Source organism: Rutidosis leptorrhynchoides, chromosome 10, assembly GCF_046630445.1.
Source record: "Rutidosis leptorrhynchoides isolate AG116_Rl617_1_P2 chromosome 10, CSIRO_AGI_Rlap_v1, whole genome shotgun sequence".
Taxonomy (NCBI): Eukaryota; Viridiplantae; Streptophyta; class Magnoliopsida; order Asterales; family Asteraceae; genus Rutidosis; species Rutidosis leptorrhynchoides.
This window is the reverse complement of record NC_092342.1, coordinates 26,447,771-26,470,487: the sequence shown is the minus strand read 5'-3', so window position 1 is coordinate 26,470,487 and position 22,717 is coordinate 26,447,771. Positions and strand designations below refer to the sequence as shown.

General features: G+C 35.2%; 1 protein-coding gene across 1 annotated transcript; it reads right to left on the bottom strand.

The window, feature by feature from the left end:
• Positions 1 to 19,761: 19,761 nt before the first annotated feature.
• LOC139870141 (uncharacterized) lies at positions 19,762 to 20,343 on the bottom strand. The gene has a single exon (XM_071857988.1). The coding sequence runs from the start codon at positions 20,341 to 20,343 to the stop codon at positions 19,762 to 19,764; it is 582 nt and encodes a 193-aa protein (XP_071714089.1).
• Between the last annotated feature and the right edge of the window lie 2,374 nt (positions 20,344 to 22,717).

Here is a 22,717-nt window from a genome sequence, read left to right as displayed (position 1 = left end):
TCAAATAATGATAATCTAAAATATCCTGTTTACACACGACCATTACATAATGGTTTACAATACAAATATGTTACAACAAAATAAGTTTCTTGAATGCAGTTTTTACACAATATCATACAAGCATGGACTCCAAATCTCGTCCTTATTTAAGTATGCGACAGCGGAAGCTCTTAATAATCACCTGAGAATAAACATGCTTAAAACGTCAACAAAAATGTTGGTGAGTTATAGGTTTAGCCTATATATATCAAATCATAATAATAGACCACAAGATTTCATATTTCAATACCCATCCCATACATAGAGATAAAAATCATTCATATGGTGAACACCTGGTAACCGACATTAACAAGATGCATATATAAGAATATCCCCATCATTCCGGGACACCCTTCGGATATGATATAAATTTCGAAGTACTAAAGCATCCGGTACTTTGGATGGGGCTTGTTGGGCCCGATAGATCTATCTTTAGGATTCGCGTCAATTAGGGTGTCTGTTCCCTAATTCTTAGATTACCAGACTTAATAAAAAGGGGCATATTCGATTTCGATAATTCAACCATAGAATGTAGTTTCACGTACTTGTGTCTATTTTGTAAATCATTTATAAAACCTGCATGTATTCTCATCCCAAAAATATTAGATTTTAAAAGTGGGACTATAACTCACTTTCACAGATTTTTACTTCGTCGGGAAGTAAGACTTGGCCACTGGTTGATTCACGAACCTATAACAATATATACATATATATCAAAGTATGTTCAAAATATATTTACAACACTTTTAATATATTTTGATGTTTTAAGTTTATTAAGTCAGCTGTCCTCGTTAGTAACCTATAACTAGTTGTCCACAGTTAGATATACAGAAATAAATCGATAAATATTATCTTGAATCAATCCACGACCCAGTGTATACGTATCTCAGTATTGATCACAACTCAAACTATACATATTTTGGAATCAACCTCAACCCTGTATAGCTAACTCCAACATTCACATATAGAGTGTCTATGGTTGTTCCGAAATATATATAGATGTGTCGACATGATAGGTCGAAACATTGTATACGTGTCTATGGTATCTCAAGATTACATAATATACAATACAAGTTGATTAAGTTATGGTTGGAATATATTTGTTACCAATTTTCACGTAGCTAAAATGAGAAAAATTATCCAATCTTGTTTTACCCATAACTTCTTCATTTTAAATCCGTTTTGAGTGAATCAAATTGCTATGGTTTCATATTGAACTCTATTTTATGAATCTAAACAGAAAAAGTATAGGTTTATAGTCAGAAAAATAAGTTACAAGTCGTTTTTGTAAAGGTAGTCATTTCAGTCGAAAGAACGACGTCTAGATGACCATTTTAGAAAACATACTTCCACTTTGAGTTTAACCATAATTTTTGGATATAGTTTCATGTTCATAATAAAAATCATTTTCTCAGAATAACAACTTTTAAATCAAAGTTTATCATAGTTTTTAATTAACTAACCCAAAACAGCCCGCGGTGTTACTACGACGGCGTAAATCCGGTTTTACGGTGTTTTTCGTGTTTCCAGGTTTTAAATCATTAAGTTAGCATCTCATATAGATATAGAACATGTGTTTAGTTTATTTTAAAAGTCAAGTTAGAAGGATTAACTTTTGTTTGCGAACAAGTTTAGAATTAACTAAACTATGTTCTAGTGATTACAAGTTTAAACCTTCGAATAAGATAGCTTTATATGTATGAATCGAATGATGTTATGAACATCATTACTACCTTAAGTTCCTTGGATAAACCTACTGGAAAAGAGAAAAATGGATCTAGCTTCAATGGATCCTTGGATGGCTCGAAGTTCTTGAAGCAGAATCATGACACGAAAACAAGTTCAAGTAAGATCATCACTTAAAATAAGATTGTTATAGTTATAGAAATTGAACCAAAGTTTGAATATGATTATTACCTTGTATTAGAATGATAACCTACTGTAAGAAACAAAGATTTCTTGAGGTTGGATGATCACCTTACAAGATTGGAAGTGAGCTAGCAAACTTGAAAGTATTCTTGATTTTATGAAACTAGAACTTTTGGAATTTATGAAGAACACTTAGAACTTGAAGATAGAACTTGAGAGAGATCAATTAGATGAAGAAAATTGAAGAATGAAAGTGTTTGTAGGTGTTTTTGGTCGTTGGTGTATGGATTAGATATAAAGGATATGTTATTTTGTTTTCATGTAAATAAGTCATGAATGATTACTCATATTTTTGTAATTTTATGAGATATTTCATGCTAGTTGCCAAATGATGGTTCCCACATGTGTTAGGTGACTCACATGGGCTGCTAAGAGCTGATCATTGGAGTGTATATACCAATAGTACATACATCTAAAAGCTGTGTATTGTACGAGTACGAATACGGGTGCATACGAGTAGAATTGTTGATGAAACTGAACGAGGATGTAATTGTAAGCATTTTTGTTAAGTAGAAGTATTTTGATAAGTGTATTGAAGTCTTTCAAAAGTGTATAAATACATATTAAAACACTACATGTATATACATTTTAACTGAGTCGTTAAGTCATCGTTAGTCGTTACATGTAAGTGTTGTTTTGAAACTTTTAGGTTAACGATCTTGTTAAATGTTGTTAACCCAATGTTTATAATATCAAATGAGATTTTAAATTATTATATTATCATGATGTTATCATGTATGAATATCTCTTAATATGATATATATATATATACATTAAATGTCTTTACAACGATAATCGTTACATATATGTCTCGTTTAAAAATCATTAAGTTAGTAGTCTTGTTTTTACATATGTAGTTCATTGTTAATATACTTAATGATATGTTTACTTATCATAGTATCATGTTAACTATATATATATCCATATATATGTCATCATATAGTTTTTACAAGTTTTAACGTTCGTGAATCACCGGTCAACTTGGGTGGTCAATTGTCTATATGAAACATATTTCAATTAATCAAGTCTTAACAAGTTTGATTGCTTAACATGTTGGAAACATTTAATCATGTAAATATCAATCTCAATTAATATATATAAACATGGAAAAGTTCGGGTCACTACACTCTAACCCTAACCCCATCTGGTGCTGCCTCTTCAAGCAAGGCAGCAGACAGGAAGAGATCATCAAAGATGACCCTTCCAGAACCCATCCTTGGATGGGTTCCCAAAAAGAACTAATCTCTTAGTTACTGTGCAGCGCATTCAAAACAAGCAAATCTGGTATCTCGATAGTGGTTGTTCGAGACATATGACCGGATGTAAGTCCCTGCTGATGGACTATTAAGAAAAGGATGGTCCAGATGTATCATATGGAGATAATTCGTTGGGTTACACAAAGGGTTTTAGTACTTTAACAAATGGAAATGTTACATTTTCAAATGTAGCATATGTCCTTGGGCTTAAACATAATCTACTCAGCATAAGCCAACTAACAAGTAAAAGGTAGATAGTCCAGTTCAGAAGGAAGATTGGCACTATTTTTGATAAGACAGGAAAGCCACTGCTGACAGCAAAAAGACATGAGAACATGTATCAAATTGACATGAACACAGCAGTCACAACAACTGATACTTGTTTTTATTCAAAGGCAGCAGACAACCTTAAGTGGTTATGGCACAAGAGACTCTCACATCTCAACTTCAAAGATATTCATAAGTTATCTAGTAAAATTTTGGTATCTGGGCTACTCACAATGTCTTATGTGAAGGACAGATTGTGTCCTGGATGTGAAAAATGGAAGCATCAACATGCCTCATTCAAGTCAAAGCAGATTTCATCTGTTGAGAAACCATTTCACCTACTTCATATGGATCTTTTTGGTTCTGTTAATATAGCCAGCTGTAGTGGGAAGAAGTATACACTGGTGATTATTGATGAATATTCCAGATACACTTGGGTATTCTTTTTGAAGCAAAAGAGTGAAGCTGCTGATGAAATCATCAATTTTATCAAAAGAATGGAACTACTGAATGGGCAACTAGTGAAGCAGCTTAAAAGTGATCATGCTACAGAATTCAGAAATGCTACTTTAGAAAAATTTTGTGCTGACAAAGGTATTTCACAGAACTTTTCTGCTGTGAGAACACCTCAACAGAATGGTGTTGCAGAAAGAAGAAACATAACTCTTATTGAAGCAGCAAGATCTATGTTGGCTGAGTCTGGGCTGAAAAATTCATATTGGGCAGAAGCTGTGAACACTGCATGTTTTACCCAGAATAGATCTTTAATAGTGAAATGACATCAGAAAACTGCTTATGAAGTTCTCAAAGGCAGAAGACCCTCAATTTCATTTCTTCATGTATTTGGCACTCCCTGTTTCATTCTAAACAGTAGGGATCAGCTAGGCAAGTTTGACGCTAAGGCTGATGAAGGTATATTTTTAGGATATTCCAACATGTCAAAGGCATACAGGGTTTTCAATAAAAGAAGGGGCTGTTTTGAAGAATCCATTAATGTTACATTTGATGAAACTGCCCCTACTTCATCTTCTGGCCAAGAAGATGAGGAGTTACTGTTTGAAGAGCCTACTCAGTAAGCTCTTGATGAAGAAGAAGAACCAGCAACAAATCCCTCCCCAATCCAAGTTGCTGGGTTCTCTGATGATGAGATGGAACACTCTGTTCCATCTGTGTCTAAACCAGGTGGACCTACTAGCTCTACTGAGGTTTTACAACTTGAGCATAGGTCTACTGGTTCTGAAGGATCTCAAGCTGGTACTGGTTACACTCATAATGAACAGCTGTCTCCCACTGCTGCTCATTCCTCTGAGCCAGCTGATGATCAAGATGCTGTGTGTTCCACAACCAGCTCACCTGTTCATAACACTAGATTGATAAAGGAGCATCCAATTGAACAAGTTATTGGTAATCTGGCAAGCGGTGTTAAAACAAGAAGACATGCAACCAGCAACTTTTGTATGCATGTAAACTTTGTGTCTACCATTGAACCTACATGTCCTGATGAAGTAATTAAAGATCCAAGCTGGGCAGGAGTTATGCAAGAAGAGATCTCCCAGTTTGATAGAAATAAGGTTTGGACATTGGTACCTAAACCTGATGATGAAACTAAAAAGATCATTGGTACCAAGTGGGTTTTCAAAAACAAGATGGATGAAGATGGGATTGTGATCAGAAACAAAGCTAGATTGGTAGCTCAGGGTTTCAAAAAGGAAGAAGGATTGAATTATGGAGAGACATATGCACCAGTGGCTAGGATGGAAGCTATCAGACTGTTCTTGGCATATGCTGCTAAGATGAACTATATTGTATTCTAGATGGATGTTAAATCTGCATTTCTAAATGGGAAGCTGCAAGAAGAAGTTTATGTCACAAAGAATTTTTGTATTTAATACAAAATTTATTTTATAGTTTTTAACTTCATTTTTGAATTAAAAACTGCTGCATTTAATGCTTAATGGGAGGTATGAGTGTTCAAACCGACTATACATCATGTCAACAGTCTGTGTCCCATCGAAAACGTGCCAGTCTGCACATCTGTCCACGCGCCTGCAGATGACAGTTGCCATTTTCTCTCTCCTGCACTTTTTCCACCAATCCGAAAGGCTAAATAAGGCGATCAATTCCACATAATAACCTTCGGTTAGTAACTCTTTGATTTACCTTTCCAAAACACACACTTCTCTATAAATTCACTAATCTTCAAATCTTTCATACATCCATCTTCAACGATCTCATCAATGGCAGACCAAGAACAAAAACATCCACAATCACCACCTACAGAAAACCAAACGGAGGAATAACAACCACAACAACAACAACCAGAACAGCAACCTCCACCAGTCATCGAGGAACAAGTTGTACAGGGTCCACTGTTCAATCTTCACCCCAACCTGATCAGGGCTGCTAATGCACCATATCATGCACTAATTCGCCTATCGAGAGGCAATGCTGCTCATGCCCTGTCCATTCTCAAATCCAAAGCCAACATGGGCTATGAAACGTTGATCAATTATATACGGCAATCACCTCTGGCTAGAGCTATTACAGGTGTACCTTCACATTTATATCCAGCCTGCTTGGCTAGATTTTGGTATACTGCTACCACTGCCACCACTCCATAGAACGTTCCATGTATTCGTGGCATGGTTACAGAAACCCTAACCTGCTCTATCACAGTTGATGCCATCCGACAAGCCCTTCACCTGCATGCTGGACCATTTGTTCCTTCACCTACCAGTGATGAGTTTAGAAGGGAGGTACTGGAAATTATTGGGTTCACTCAACCAGTAGCTCATACGCCATTGAGGAAGCATATGCCACCTCTATGGTATTATTTCTTTGGGTTGCTGACTCAGTGTATCAGCCAGAAGTCTGGAAGTTTTGATCAGTGCTCAGATATTGAGCTGAAGATTGGTCACAGGATGCTGTTCAACCGTAATATTGATTATGCCGGTGAAATTTATTTGAGGCTAAGTGAAATGGTGCTTGGACCCAAACGAACACATCTAATCCCCTTTCCAAGGTTCTTGAGCCTTGTTTTGGAAAATAAGTTGGGTGAAGCTTACCAGCAGATTGCTGATGAATCATTCAACCTGCCTCCAAAACAAGGGGGAATGCCAAAAGATGCTCCTACTGCTCCATATACTGGTTTAACACCAGGCATGCTTGAGTATCTTGCTGCTCGGGGTGGAGTAAACCAAACGACTGCCTCTGGTGTTGCACTAGCTGAGGGGAAGGGACCTCAGCGAAAGGCAGCTGTGAAAAGGAAGAAGCTAGCTACCTCAACTAGTACATCCACCGTCTCACATACTGGTAAAGCAGCAGTTGTATTAGAATCTAGTGCTCTCTGATAATAAAGAACAGCCCTAGTCTTATATACTGACTACCCACTTCTAGTATTGGAATCCGTTGCTTAACTATTTCTTAGTAATAGGAAAATCCAAACGAGTTAAAGCTGGCTCCAAGCACACCATAGGAGAGATTGCCCCAGTCTCAACTGCTGCTTCTGAAAAGAAAGCTGCTATGGAACTTGGTGCGTCTCTAGACCAAACAGCAGAAATCTCTAACTTAATTAAAAATCTTTTCACTGCTGACTTGAAAAATGAAAATGGAGTTAAAGGTATAACCTTGACTCCCAAGCTGACTGGTTTTAAAACTAGTGTTAAGAAGAGTAGCAACCCATACTCTTCTAACCAGGTTTTAAAACTAGTGTTAAGAAGAGTAGCAACCCATACTCTTCTAACCAGGCACTTTCACATTTTTTTTAAATTGAACATCATGCAATATCCTCTACTAACAGTACAACCAGCAGAGAACATAAATGACCCCCAAAGCAGTCTTGAGTTGGTTCCTCATCGTGTTGAATCAGCTCCGGCCACTGCACAGCCTAAATGTTACTTGGATCATGTTAAGAGTCTCACTCCTACATCATTACCAGCCAGAACTCTTACACTATCTGGGTCAACATGTGTTGCCAATGAGTCAGCAGAGTCACAACTGTACTTACAGACACCTAACTCTGTCTCAATTGAAGGGCTGACTAATTCACCAGTCTGTCCCCGGAGACCAACAACAGATGCAATTACAGTTGTTAACATAAAATGTTCTTTTGTTTCAGTTCTTAGCAGGGTAGATGAACAGGCAGAGGGGGAGCAAGAAAAGGATGTAATTATTTCTACTGATGAGCTCTTCATTTCTGCTACTGGTGTTTGTGATACTAATTTATCTACTGGTGGTACTGATACTCGTACTGTTGTCTCTACTGCTGCTGGCTCTACTGGAGACAATGTGGCTGCTAGTTCCACTGTTCTTACTGATAATGAGGAGCTAGCTACTGCTAATATTTCTGCTACTCCTCCTACTGTCTCTGGTATTGCTACTTCAACCACTGATTCTGAAGTGGTTACGGAGATGATAATGGAACCTCCTCCTGTACTTGAAAAGGTCATTGATAATATTGTTAAGGAGGTTCTTGATGTTGATGCTGCTACCACTACCACTGTTACTCCTCCAACTGCTACTACTACTGAAGTGGTTACTAGTAGTGGCTCACATGATGATGATGATTCTTCCTGGCCTTCATTTCTTCAGGATGTTGGCTATGTTCCAAAAGAGCCACAGATGGATATCGATGCTTCTGCTAATGTTATTCCATCTTCTGAGCAGTCATCCGCAGCTGCTACTGGTTCTATGGAACCCATTTTAGATGCTGGTACCTCTGCTACTACCACTACTGATTCTTCTTAGGCTACTGCTTCTGCTGAGAAGAAACCATATGTGTGCCAGGTACCAGATCCTAATGAAGTTGTACCTAACTTCATCTATAGGGGAGCATCTATCACTCCCAGAGTTACCTTGCTGGTGGATCAGCTGACTATTGATCCTCAAACTGCCTTAGTGTCAGCCAGCAAATTACCTAGAGAAGAGCTGACTGTCTCAGCTTGATCGACCAGCAAGAGAAGAGGTATATGAGAGGTTGGCCATGTTACAAAAAGTTAATGAGCAGCCATACTACCATTACTTTGGTATGGCTCCAGCTGCTTCTCCATGGCCTGGTACTTGGAGGCCTCTCAAGTTCATCATCAATCCTACTACTGGTAAGTGTGTGATGCAGAATGTCCCTGATTCTTCAGCTTCTTCCTCATCATCTTCTTCATCTGATGGTGATGCTGATAAAGGTGCTGGTAAGGGCGAGCCAGTCACTCATGATAATATGACTGATAATGTGACTGGCTCCAAAGACAAACCAGTGGATCTAACTGATGATGTTGATAATGATGCTGACAAGGATACCAGTGGTTCTAAACCTTCGGGTGAAGGTAAAAATGATGGTGATCATGGTGATGAGTCAGGTTCTAACCTTCCACCTCCACCACCCCATGGAGGTAGTCCCATTGTCGCTGCTAGTGATCACCCCTCAACCAGCAGTTTTGATGCTAATGAGATGGCTGCCATCTCCACCCTGGCTGTCTATCGAACAGTAGCCAGGATCACACCAGATCTACAATGCACCATCCGTACTACTCTTGTTGATAGAATGACTGAAGCCATACGCAGAGCTGGGGAGGTTACAACTTCATCTATTGAAGCCCAGCTCAGACAAGTATGTGCTTTTGCAGATCTTGCGGTGGAAGTCATTGTCAAACAACATGAAGAGGAGGAGGATCTCAAAAGGAGAATCATCTCTCATAATGAGTATGCTGATCATATTACCCGTCTTCAAGCTGATTTGGATGCTGCTAATCGCAGAATTCTCTTTCTTAATGAAGAAAATAGGGTATTGGAAGAGAGATTGGATTCGTAGGAAAATCAAATGGCTACTATGATTCCTGCCTCAGCTTATGTACAAATGGTGGAGGTAATGCAATGAATGGCTGCTCTTCAAGCTGATGTTAGGGCTGATGTCCAACAAATGGCCATGGGTGTTGCTAGGAATGAAGTTCGATCATCAAACCTATGCCTCAGACAATATGGCGTAGATCCTGGTGCCCATTTATCTCCTGCTGATGCTGACTGGAACAGATTTACTTATTCTGTTCCTGAGTCTGATAGTGACCTTGATGCACAAGTCTCCCCAGCTCCTGCTTCTGCCCCTGCTGATGACAAAAAGGGGGAGAAGAAGTCTGAAAAGAAATCTAAAAATAGAAAATAGTCTGAGAGGGAGCACGAGCATAAAAAGGCTCCAAAACAGCAAAGGAGGAATGGTGATGGTGGTGATGGTAATGGTCAAGGTTCTGATACTAAGCCCAGCAACGCTCATACTGAAGCAGGCATCCAGGCAGCTGGTGAATCTCAACCTAGTGTGTCTGCCATATCTGTGGATGATATTGGTTCTGGCAGTAAGCCCAGTGATGTTTCTGAATTGGTTGTTGCTGAATCTTTTGCTGTCTCTCAAACCATTGAACGTAAAATGAAAAGAAAACTGGAGAGGCATCAGAAGAGACAGCAGGAACTAGATGCTGCTTTCAACACTAAATTTGAGGCATATGCTCCTCTGAAACAACATAAAATTGAGCATGTACAATCCCTCGATCCTGAAAAGCGTAAAATTCATGATGAACTACTCAGCATTGAAGAACACAAAAGGGCTGCTTTAAAAAGAAATGCTAAGTTCATGATCAAATATGATAGAAAGAAAGCAAAGTTGTATGCTGAGTGAGCAGACAGAATTAAGAAGATGACACCTGAACAGATGAGAGATTACTTAGCTTCTACTGAGTCAGGAGGAGTGAGAGCTGATGTATTAATGAAATGGCTAGATGCAATGTTAGAAACCAGCCATTCCTCTCGACCAGCATCTTCTGCTCAGCCAGCTACACAACAACAGCCAGCAGAAATTATAAACCTTGATGACAATGATACTCAGGGGGAACACTTAGCAATTGTTCACTATCTGTCTCCACAAGAACCAGTATCAACACAAGAACCATCAGCTGAACCCATGCCAATCGACAAACAAATGGTGAAATCTGCTCCTAGGGACAACCAGCCCCTAAGGAAAGGACTCCTATTTGAGGCAGCTGATGAAGATACTGTGGCAGTTGTGCCAGCTGATACTAATCAGTCAGCTGTTACTGAAGACACAACAAGGAGTGCTGTAAATGAAGACCCATCCAGTAGTGTGCTTCTGGGTGAAACAAATGTTGAAGACCCAGCCAAGGTGGCTGAGTTGGGTGCTAAACAAGATACTGATACTGTTGATCCTGCTGATTTCACAGTCTGGGGAAGAGGAGATCATCTATTTATCCAATCACCTATCTCTGCCCGGACTCTTGCTTATTTGGACAGAACACAGGATGAACGTATTAATCAGTTCTCAGTAAGTTCTTTTGGCATAGATGAATCAATCATGTATCCTCCATCTTCCCCAAAACGTCATGATAAACACACAACTTGGGAAGATGACTCAGCTGCCTGAGGTGAGCCAGATCTAAGAAGGATGAATCCAGATGAAAGAGAGGCTTACAGGCTAGAGATCACTGTACCTGAATTGCTTGAGTAAAGACAAGCAGCTATTTATGAAAGGATGCGCCAAGTTAGATTGCTGCATCATCCTCTTGATCAGCCATTCTACATCACTGCCTTAACTTATGGCATTGAAATTGGAAACAGTAGTCAAAGGCTACATACTGATGAAGAGAAAGCTCAATTTCATGAGGCTCAGCAGCTGGGTATGGATCTAAGGCAATATCGTGATGCTCTTAGAACTGTTGAGGGCAGGAAAATGATTGAAATAGCAAAATCCCTGAACATTATTGCCGATGACTATCTTTTGGGTCTAGAAGTTGAAAGGCAAAGAAGGGAGGATGCTTATGCCGAATTTGCTGAGAGGCTAAGGCTTTAGGAGGAAGAAGATAAGTTGGCTGTTGATAGAAAGCAAGAGGCTGAGTCCCTCAAGCTAGCCAAAGCTATTGTTAAGGAACAAGATAAAGCTCTTGATGAACTGGAAGTTGCTGAGAAAGCACCTGCTACTGCTCCTATAGAAACTGAACAAACAATAGAGCTATCTGATCACCATTATAGGAGCAAGTATGGTGATGTACTGACCAGGAAATCAAATCCCAGCAAGATCATCAAAGTGCACAGAGGCACAAAAAGAGCTTTCAGTATCAGCAGGGAAGATAACATTCAAGAGAGGGTAGACTAAACCGAATTGAGAACCTTCGGATTCAGTGAATGGATGGAGATATTGGAATACTTCATTGGTAAGGCTAAAAGTGGTATTAAAGATACATTGAAGCCTGAACTCCAAGAGCTCTTCAACAAAGCAACAAAATTTGGAAATGCACATGTAGTAAACGTAGAATAAGTACTTTCTCAACAGCCTAAAGGAAAGAAATTTACTGGTGAAGGCCCACACAGAAGAGATCCCATCATTCTACCTCCTCATGTTCTAGTTTATGTCTCTGCTGAGCTGCCTTACTTGTTTCCTGAAGCCTGGGCTGCCTGAAAAGTGAAAGAAGAAGAGCTATCTGGTGATGAACTAGAAAATGATAAAGATAGAGACAGATAGCCTTCTAGTGCTCAAATTATATCTTTTGTTACTTCATTTTTCATTATGATGTTTTGTAATTACTGTATACACTCTGTTGTAATGAAAATTAAATGAGTTTATCTTCAAAATCATATCAAGTTATAAGATATAGATAACTCGGCAAAAGATCCCAAAAACAAACTTAAAAGGGACAAATTTACTGTCTATTTTTCATTAGGTTCCTCAGTGCTGGCTTTAGTGTTTTCTCTAAATGTCATAAGTTTTGTCATCATCAAATAGGGGGAGATTGTTGAGTCCCCAAAATAATTAAGGATTTAATTATGACAAAACTATAATTTATTTGTACTAAAATGTTATGTGCAGCCAGCACAAGTTTGTTTATGTATAGACAGCAAATATTGCTGTGTCGAGTGTTTAGTTTGCTACTCAGTCTACCAGCACAAGGTAGACAGTGTTCTTCAATTAGCACAGGATGTGTACTCAGCAATTTAAGAATATCAAGTGTCTCAGCAATGAAGAACCAGCACAGCTGGAATGAAGCTTACTACACAAGACAGCTATGCTCCATTACAAGCATAGTAGTTTCCTGAGTGGTCTACATCAATTGTACTATTCAACAGAAGTCAAAGACAAAGTTGAATAGGAAAGGACACGCGTCGGCGGCTGACAAGTGACCTTACAAGACCACATGGGAATGCAGAAATTTAACGCATGTGCAGACATGTGCTATACTTTGTCAATGCCTAGGGAACATAACATTCTATTTGTTTAAACAAATAGTGGTACCAAACTGAATTGGGATGTTCCTGCAAATAGCTACCAAAGAGGAAAGAGGAGAGCACGCTCTCTGATGCAGTTGTTCGCACAAGTACAGACATCCTATGTACCAGTGCACAATTGAACAATTACACGGATAAAAGGACTACTATAAATTGTTGTATCCACTATTGTAACAACTAGTGGTGTGGGTTTTATTATTTAGAGTCCAAAACGTGTAATAGCTTTAAGTTTATCCTCATAGCTATACTTAGGTAAATCTGTATCAACCAACTATCATTCCGCCAAGGATAGTTGTAATTCTTTGTGATTTAATCAATAAAGAATAACAGTTGAAAAATTACCTTTGACTCTATTTAAATTACATGCTTGAATACTAAACTGTGTTTAATTGGTTAGTTAATTAAAAGAAATTGTATTCACCCCCCCCCCCCCCTCTACAATACTCCTGTTATTAATCAAGGACCAACAGAATTTCAAGAATAAGAGCGTAGTTGAAGCGCCGCCTCCTCGAAAGAAGCATACTCTCATACGATCCCCAAAGCATTCCCAAGTTTCCTCTTTTGGTGATTTGATTCCCTATAAAAGACATCATGTGACCAACATCTCAGGTTATTGGTGAGGGTTTGATTCCTTCAATTTTATATTTTCTTCATTATGTTTCATTCTTTATCTTGACTTTCATTTTCCATTCTTTGAAGGCCCTTCTAGTACTGATGGTCCTGATGATAATATTGCTCCTTCCATCGACCAGCTTCAGAGATCTTCCAGGATGACTCATCCCGACAAAGAGCCTGCTGATGATTCTGTGCTTCAATCGGGTCAAACCAATTTGTTGGTCTAGAGATTTATACCTTCCCCGCTATGAATGTTGATTCTTTGCAAGCTTTATTTTCATGCTCGCTTTCAGATTATCCTTTGTTCAAGGAATATCTGAACGCGATGTCTTCTCCAACCATTAAAGATACTTTTCTGCTCCCTGTTGATGAAGCTCGTTGTGTTCGTGACCAGTTTGTTGTTATCAACTCTCACCTGATTTTGTGCAAAGTACATGTCGCACATATTTGTGAGTACGAGCCATACGGGTGTATTTTTATTTGTGGAGATACCTAGAGATTCAACAACATCATCAACTCAGGATCATCGTGTTAGGTGAAAAGTGAGACCCAAACCCACAATCACATAGTTTATTTTATTTCTTTATTTTAATATTTAATGTTTTCTTCCAGTCTGAACTTTCACAATTTCGCCGTTCGGACTGCGGGGGAGTGTTAGGTGATAAGTGAGGCCCAACCCGATTGTGGGTTTGGGTCTGTTAGGGTTTCTATGTATCATTAGGGTTTATTATGTACTATAAATATCCTAAGTGTATTGAATAATAATCAAGGGGTTTATATTCTATAACACATCGGATTTTGCGGTGATTTCTTCATTTCAAGATTGACACATACGTTCCATAGGTATGCGTGGATAGAAGTTTCAAGGAATTCACATATGCACTCTTAAATTTTCCACATTCTAATAATACGATATATATATATATATATATATATATATATATATATATATATATATATATATATATATATATATATATATATATATATATATATATATATATATATATATATATATATATATATATATATATATATATATATATAGTGTCATAATCAAGAGGGAAACACTTATTTTGGGGGAAGTAAATTTTTTTCGTTTTTTTCAAAAAAAAATTCCAGACATCAAGTTTAGGTGAAAATATGAACATTTAAAAAAGACACTTTGTGATGAATGTTATTATTTAGGCGGGAAAACGATCGAAGAAATAATTGATAACATTGATCATGAGTAATGTTATTCCTAATAATACTTTTGGAACGTTTTTTTTTTCATCTTATATGAGGTTTTTTTCAAAATTTATCCCGATTTAGAGTTTAGGGTTTAGGGTTAGGTGTTTTAAAAAGCACGTTTTTGGGGGGAAGTGCGGGGAAGTAATTTTTTTGTTTTTTTAAATTTTTTTTTTCAAACTTCAAGATCACATGAAAATATGAACATTTAAAAAAGACATTTTATGACGAATGTTATTATTTTGGCGGAAAATCGCTCGAAGAAATATATGATAACATTCATCATGAGTAATGTTTTAATTAGAGTTTATTTGCATCGTTTTGTATTTATCTTGTGTGAAGTGTTTTTTTCAAAATTTAGCTCGATTTAGAGTTTAGGGTTTAGGGTTTAGTGTTTTGAGTTTAGTCCCTAAACCCAAAACCATAAACCCTAAACTCTAAACCGTTCGTGTTAAAAATTCAATCTAAACCCTAAACCCAATTTCTAAACCCAAAACCCTAATTTCTAAACCTTAATAGCTAAACACTAACTTTTAACCCCCTAATTTCTAAACTCTAATTTCTAACCCTAATTTCTAACCCCTTAAAAAAATCAGAAGCAAAACATTTAGTGCATTGAATGTTATCATTTATTTCTTTTTGCGCTTTCCCGCCAAAATAATAACATTTATCACAAAGTGTCTTTTTTAAATATTCATATTTTCATGTGATCTTAATGTTTGAAAAAAAATTCAAAAAAATGAAAAAATATTACTTTCCCCACACTTCCCCCAAAAAAGTGCTTCCCTTTTGATTAAGACAATATATATATATATATATATATATATATATATATATATATATATATATATATATATAGTCAAAAGTTTAAACGAGAACCAGAAAAAAGGCGAGAGCTACGATAACCATTAAAATTACAACAGTTTTCACATGTAAGTAGGTTGCATCACATATAAATGTTGATGGAGAGTAAGATTAAACAAAAAATGGGTTAAAAAAACCTATATTTTAACTATATAATCAAATATATAATTTCTCATTCACATGTGCATATGTGTTTGTGAACATACGAATATTTCATACAATTCACAATTAAACATGTAATTTGTGGTTCTGAACATTTTATTTGCCAATGATATGAATACCAGACAATAGTTATATGCAATTTGTTGAATATAAATGCACATAAATCATGTAATTAAGAAATTCTCACCCTTTTTATGGATCTCATTTGAGCATGCCCATATATATATATATATATATATATATATATATATATATATATATATATATATATATATATATATATATATATATATATATATATATATATATATATATATATATATATATATCACAACCCTACTTTTTCCGTCACTTTTATTAACCGCCTGTTAATTAAACATGACGGTGATTACTTGAATTATTTGTTTAGCTAATAAATACATACTTGATCCGTAGAGGATTACTTAAATTAATATTATATATATTAATGAATAACTTGTTTCGGTTGACGAAATACCATGAGAACGGAACGGTTTTAATAACTGCAAAAGATGTCTTTCGGGACTACAAAATGTACGGATAAAATACTAATATGTAATTTTAATATTTTATTACTTGTAAAAATAATAATTAATTTATTATGTAATTTTAATAAATTAACTTGTGAAATGTGTTTCAACGATCGGTTTAAAGTTCCGGGGATTCGGTACGGTTAAACGACACTAGAAACGGACCACGAGTACACGTAATTGGACAAACGAGCCCAGGAAGCCCACCCAAAGGGCCATTCGGCCGAACCACCATCCCTCACCCCTTTATTGGATTGTTTTGGCCCATTCTTGTGTTTACTTGTGATTATTAGGCCATAGATGTATTCCCTTAAAATACAAGTAACTGCACATAATTCCCATAACCCTAAAATCAGTTGACTGGTTTTCCCTCCCTCCTCTCTTGCGTACGTCGACCACCACCACCCCACAAATCACCATCAATTTTGATTGTTTGCTCTTGCATTCTACACGAAAGTGATTGCTCTTGTCATCCTCTACGCTTAGCTACTTGTTGATTGTATTTTTAAGGTATAAATCACTCAACCTAATTTTTTATAAATCTGTATTTTATAAGATTACATAGTAATATAGTGTCTATTGCTCAATTGGTTGTATGTATGATTGTTTGTATACGTTAATTTGTTCGTTTGACATGTTTAGGGTTAAAAAAGAATTTGATTTGCATGATCACAGAAACTTGAACTTGTTGAATGTGAATTATTATGATATAGTTAGAATCCTCTCGAAAAAATAATAATTTTGGGCTTTTGAGTTGCGTATTTTCGTTACCGTATGTGCAAGATAGGACTAGTTGAAGTTTTATTACAAATCTGTGATTAATTCAAAATCTGGGCAAAATAGGTAATGAATTGGTTTATGAACTAATTACCAACAGATAGATATTTAAAAACACTCAATTTAGACTAGGATATCATGCTATTTGGAGTTGTAAAACTCGTTTTATGCTTAAATGATCGTTCTTGGTGGAACTTGTTAAACGGTAACATAAAACAGGTTATAAAGGTATTTTAAAAGTGTTCTTAAACAAAGTCTTTACATTTATATAAAATTCATATATTGTAGATAACTTTTCATCTAGAACTTGTAACAATTGGACATGTATAGCTTGTGTAATGTGCGTGCGAAAACGACTACCTGAATGGGAACAAATTTGTATATTTTGCACAAATAATTGTCTAGAATGAAGTAGGAGTTGAATTGGACTTTGTGCTTCTGATATGTGGTTAAATGTATATTTCTTAGAATATCTTGTTTGTATGTCAAGCTCTGAATACTTTGTTTGCTATGTGTTATATGCGTGCCGAAACCGAATGTCTGAATTCTGTCTAAATCAGAAAGTCCGACAATTCGGTCAAAATTGTACAAATTAGCTACATGAATTTCCTTGATTATTTTACCACTGATAACTTGGAGTGTTTAGAGTCATCTCTAATTGGCCGTTCGTTAATTGCTATTTACTAAATTAATGAGAATTAATATGAAACCGGTGCGCAAACAGAAACTGTTCTTGAATGTGTTGCATGCCACGTGAGTTTTAGGAACCGTATGATAGTGTGCTTCGTCTTTTTAGAAATCTTATAACATGGATTAATGATCTAAGGTTGTTCATAATTAATTATTGTGTCATTTGTGAATTATGCTTGTCCGATTGCATGAACGTTGTGAAAACGTACGATAGCTAAACTAGTAAGCGTTGACTTGCTAAACGACTATGTGAAACTTATGAGTTAACCTTGGGTTGACTTTGTGACATCATTGACATGAACTACTGATGTAGTTGACTTAGGTTGACCAAATTGACTAAGTTTGACTTTTTGTTGACTCGCTTGACTAGTTGAATTCTGTGTTGACTTTTACTATACGATTACGTCGGTCTGAGCAATAGGGCAACTGTTCTGTGAGTTTGTCTTTTGAAACAAAACTTATGTAACTATAATTGGTACATTTAGGTTGCATTACTTGGTCGTTGTAATTCGACTACTGTTGTTTGTGTTTGTAAAGTGCACTCAAGGTGAGTCTACAGTCCCGCTTTTTACATATTTTCTGGGATGAGGATACACGCTGGTTACATTTACGTTATTACAAATGCCTTTACTTTTGACATGAGTACTATTATACATGTTGAGTTAATGTCCATTTAAACCCCTAGCTTGAATACTATAATTACCTTCGAGTAAGCACAAATTAGATGGACGGATTCGTTAGGTTAGACAAACCTAACCCTACTATAACTGTGGTGCATTTACTTAGAACTATAAGTATACTCGAACAAGTGTATACAATATACGGGGTAAATGATAAGTGTAGTTATAAACTATACGCAGGTCTTTAGCTAGTATTCAAGTGCTCATGAATGTATGTACTTTTTACAACACATGGGTTGTACGTTATGAAATCTCGTTGTCTAAAAACAAATAATTTCTGAATACTGTTTTTCATATACTGTTTTATATTACTTAAACCTGTAGATTCACCAACATTATTGTTGACCTGTTTTTGCGTGTTTGTTCTCAGGCTCATAGAGGTACTAGCTTCCGCTGTTTCCTTGGTGCATGGTCTTGCTGTGGAGTCAGCATGATTTATTTAAAGAAAATATTTATTTTCGCATTTAACCTTTTACACTTGTTAAATACTGTTGGCTTGTGGTTACGATCACAATAGTATTTCTTTATGATTGTTAACTTAAGTTTTAAAGTCAATGGTTTTAATAAAATAAATGCGAATATTTTTTTGAAAACGTCTCATGTAGAGGGCGTGACCGTTACTGTGGGACCTATGATTAACACATTGTCAAATGGAATTTGGCGGGATGTTAATATATATATATATATATATATATATATATATATATATATATATATATATATATATATATATATATATATATATATACACACACACACACACACACACACATTATATAAAGCGCGTGATTATAATCTTATGTGTCAACTCCTGGTTAATTCCTGACACGTGTCAACTCCTCATTTATTCATGGCACGTGTCACTCTATCAATTATTTCCATATATTAATCGAATTATTAGATTTCCTAATCTAATTTGATATACAAATTTCATTACCTAAAATATTACGGAGTATATTATATTAGAATTATATATTATATTATTATTATAAAATTGTTTTAAGTAATAATAAATAATATTGTTTGAAATGATACATTAATTTAATATTAATTGACGGACTCATGTTGTCAATTGAAGTTAAAATGGTTATTTCATAATCCTTATATGTATTTAAATGTATGTCTGCTTTGCTTCGTTTGAAATTATGACATAATTTCGGAGAATATTATATTAGAATTATATATTATATTATTATTATAAAATTGTTTTAAATAATATTTTATTTTTTGAAAAGCAGAAAGATGTTATTACTAGTAAACATGAAACAACTCGAATTATTATGTACATGGGACTCTTATGACTCGAACTGATATATACATGTAACTCTACAGGCTAACTATAAAGCAACTAGACAACAAAACAAGAACTATACAAAGAAGGACTCGAAGCGACCAAAACACGGACTAAACGCGAGCGAAGTACAAATAATGTTAACCAATCCCTATCTGGCGTGAGGTGAACGAACACGAAGCAGGATTAGTTACCCAAATATGCCAATCGAGCTTGCTTTTCTTTGCTTTTGTGTAGATCCATTCATAACTTTTGCCTTGAATGTTGTTGAAGATCATCGAAGTTGAAGATGATTTTTTTCCAAATACCTTCCGATTGCGATTTTTCCAAATTAAATAACCCGTTATCCACTTAATCGCTTCCCATATGGTGCTAATGTTACTCGAACTTGTAAACGGACTCGTGTCTTTGAAGATTTCTCCCACCAAAAAGATTGATGTGATATTTAAATTCCACCACTTAAAAACTTGTAACCATATCTCTGAAGCAAATTTGCAAAATACCAAAGCGTGATCTACTGTTTTGAGATCATCATCACATATCGGGCACCTTACCGAGTCAAGATTAATAGATTTTTTATCTAACTCAACTAGGGTTGGAATCCTTTTGCGAATCGATCTCCATGCGAAAATCTCGACCTTCTTTGGAACAAATTTATTACGGATAGTTTCTTGATTTTGAAATGAATTTATTAGGATTTTTTCATCTGTTCTTACTGACATTTCAGAAGTAACGAAAATACCGCTGCTATCCCAAAGCCATCTCCATCTGTCGTTGCCAGAAGTGAGCTGAAATGCTTGAAGAGCTGTTTGTAATTGAATCAGATCACCCGAGTTCCTCCATGTAATCGACCTTGTCTATTGCCAGTTGAAAATAATGCCTGCATCACTTTTTGAAATCCGGTCCCCTACTTTTGCTTCTTTTTCTGAATCGAGTTGATATAATCTTGGGAATAAATCTGTGACGACCCGGAAATTTCCGACCAAATTTAAACTTAATCTTAATATGAATTCGACATGATAAGCAAAGTCTGCAATATCGAGTCTCAAAATTTTTGAACAGTTTCATGAAATCAATTGACTTTCGACCATTCCCGACGATTCACGAACAAATATTTGTAAATAAATACATATATAATTAAATGTATATATAAATAATAATTTGAAATATTATTTGAAATATTATATGATTTAATTGTTGGAAATAAATATGTAAAATAATATGCGATGAAATGAAAACTATTACTATAGATATATAGTTATATAAATATTTCTTGCAAATATATAAAGTTATATTAAATTTAATTGTTTCAAAATATATAATATAATTATTTTAATAGTTAAACTTGCTATTTAAAAACCGATTATATATATATATATATATATATATATATATATATATATATATATATATATATATATATATATATAATGAGAGAAAATGGAAGATGAATGATTTCGAGTTTAAATGATGAACGTCTGTAACACTCGGTTGACTTTTCGTGAGTGTTCATATAGATATAATATATATATATATATATATATATATATATATATATATATATATATATATATATATATATATATATATATATATATATATATATATATATATATATATATATATATATATGAAGGATTAAGATAAAAGTTAAGCTATAAATTGATTACGAATATTTTAAATTTGTTAAAAATATTTTTACCTTTTTAAGTTTAATTATTAGTACTCCGTACATGTAAATTGGAACAGAAAATAAATAATTATCGAACTATTTTGATCAGGTTTTAATCAGTAAATGATTGAAATAATTAAACGAACTTAATTTAAAAATTTGAGATTTTTAGGAACACTTTTATACATTAACTGTTTAGCAATGGACACGATATGACCATCCGTGATAAAGTGTCGGTAGAAAGATTACAAAAGAACCCGGCTGCTAAACTATTTGTTACTGTGCAATTTGAGACACATATTACTATTTGTGACTATTTACTTTTTGAATTTTATTCATAATCTAACTGCATCTTATATATGTATACATAATTACAATATATATACATAACTCATGGATAAACATATATGGATTCAAATAGTTACGCTAAAATTAATTATATATATATATATGACCTTTTCAATCTACCTCCACTTACACTTCCACCAAATAATCACCACTTGATTATTACTAAACGAATTTCTGTATCCTATTTAATCATCAACACCACTTGCATATGAAACTAGGCAACTATCTATCTATATATTTCCTTTATTTCTCGCATTATAATTTGTGTCTTCTACTTTGACACCTTTCCACCATCTCTTTGTTGGGTTGAAATCACAAACCCACCATCATCATCAATTTACACCCATTTGTTGATTGTCTTTCTTTTTAAACCACCATGCTTCACAAGTTTCTTCTATTGCAACTAGAATCCATCGCCACCTTTTTCTCCGGCACTCACCTCCACCAGCTACCACACCACCACATTCACCATCGTGAACAACCTCCAACAACCACCGTCCACCATGACCGCCACCATGCTACTAACAACGAACAACTACAAACCACCATCTTTTCTATCTCTAACTTCTTTTTCTACAAAACCCACTTATATTATTTTTTTTGTTGTTTCACTCGAGCTCCAACAACCTGCATGTATACAGCTCCATCGAACCCAACACATTCACCTTTTATTCGAAGTTATGTGTTGCTGCAACATTCAAGTATTCCTCAAACACCACCACCCTCATTTAGTCGATCATCAATTTTTTTTTTTTTGCTGTTAACAAATGCAACCACCACACGCCACCATGTTTTTACTCCCGTATTTCAAAACTCTTTTTACACAAACCCTCATTTAAACCAAGTCACAAAAGAAAAGAATTCCAGAAATTATAAAGGGAAATAAATCATATACGTGCTTGAGGATTACAACGGATAACTTAACAGAGCTTTTTCCGATCAAAATTTACAATGCTATCCGGGTTTCATTTCGAAGGTACATCATAACCAATATCGATTCTTAATATGTTATTAGACTATCTTATTAGTAATATTTTTTTTATGATCGAAACTTGTCGAGAACGTATAATCGAAAC

Bases quoted from the DNA above. Each gene is read 5' to 3' on its own strand.
- LOC139870141 (XM_071857988.1), bottom strand. From the start codon at position 20,343: ATGTCAGTAAGAACAGATGAAAAAATCCTAATAAATTCATTTCAAAAT.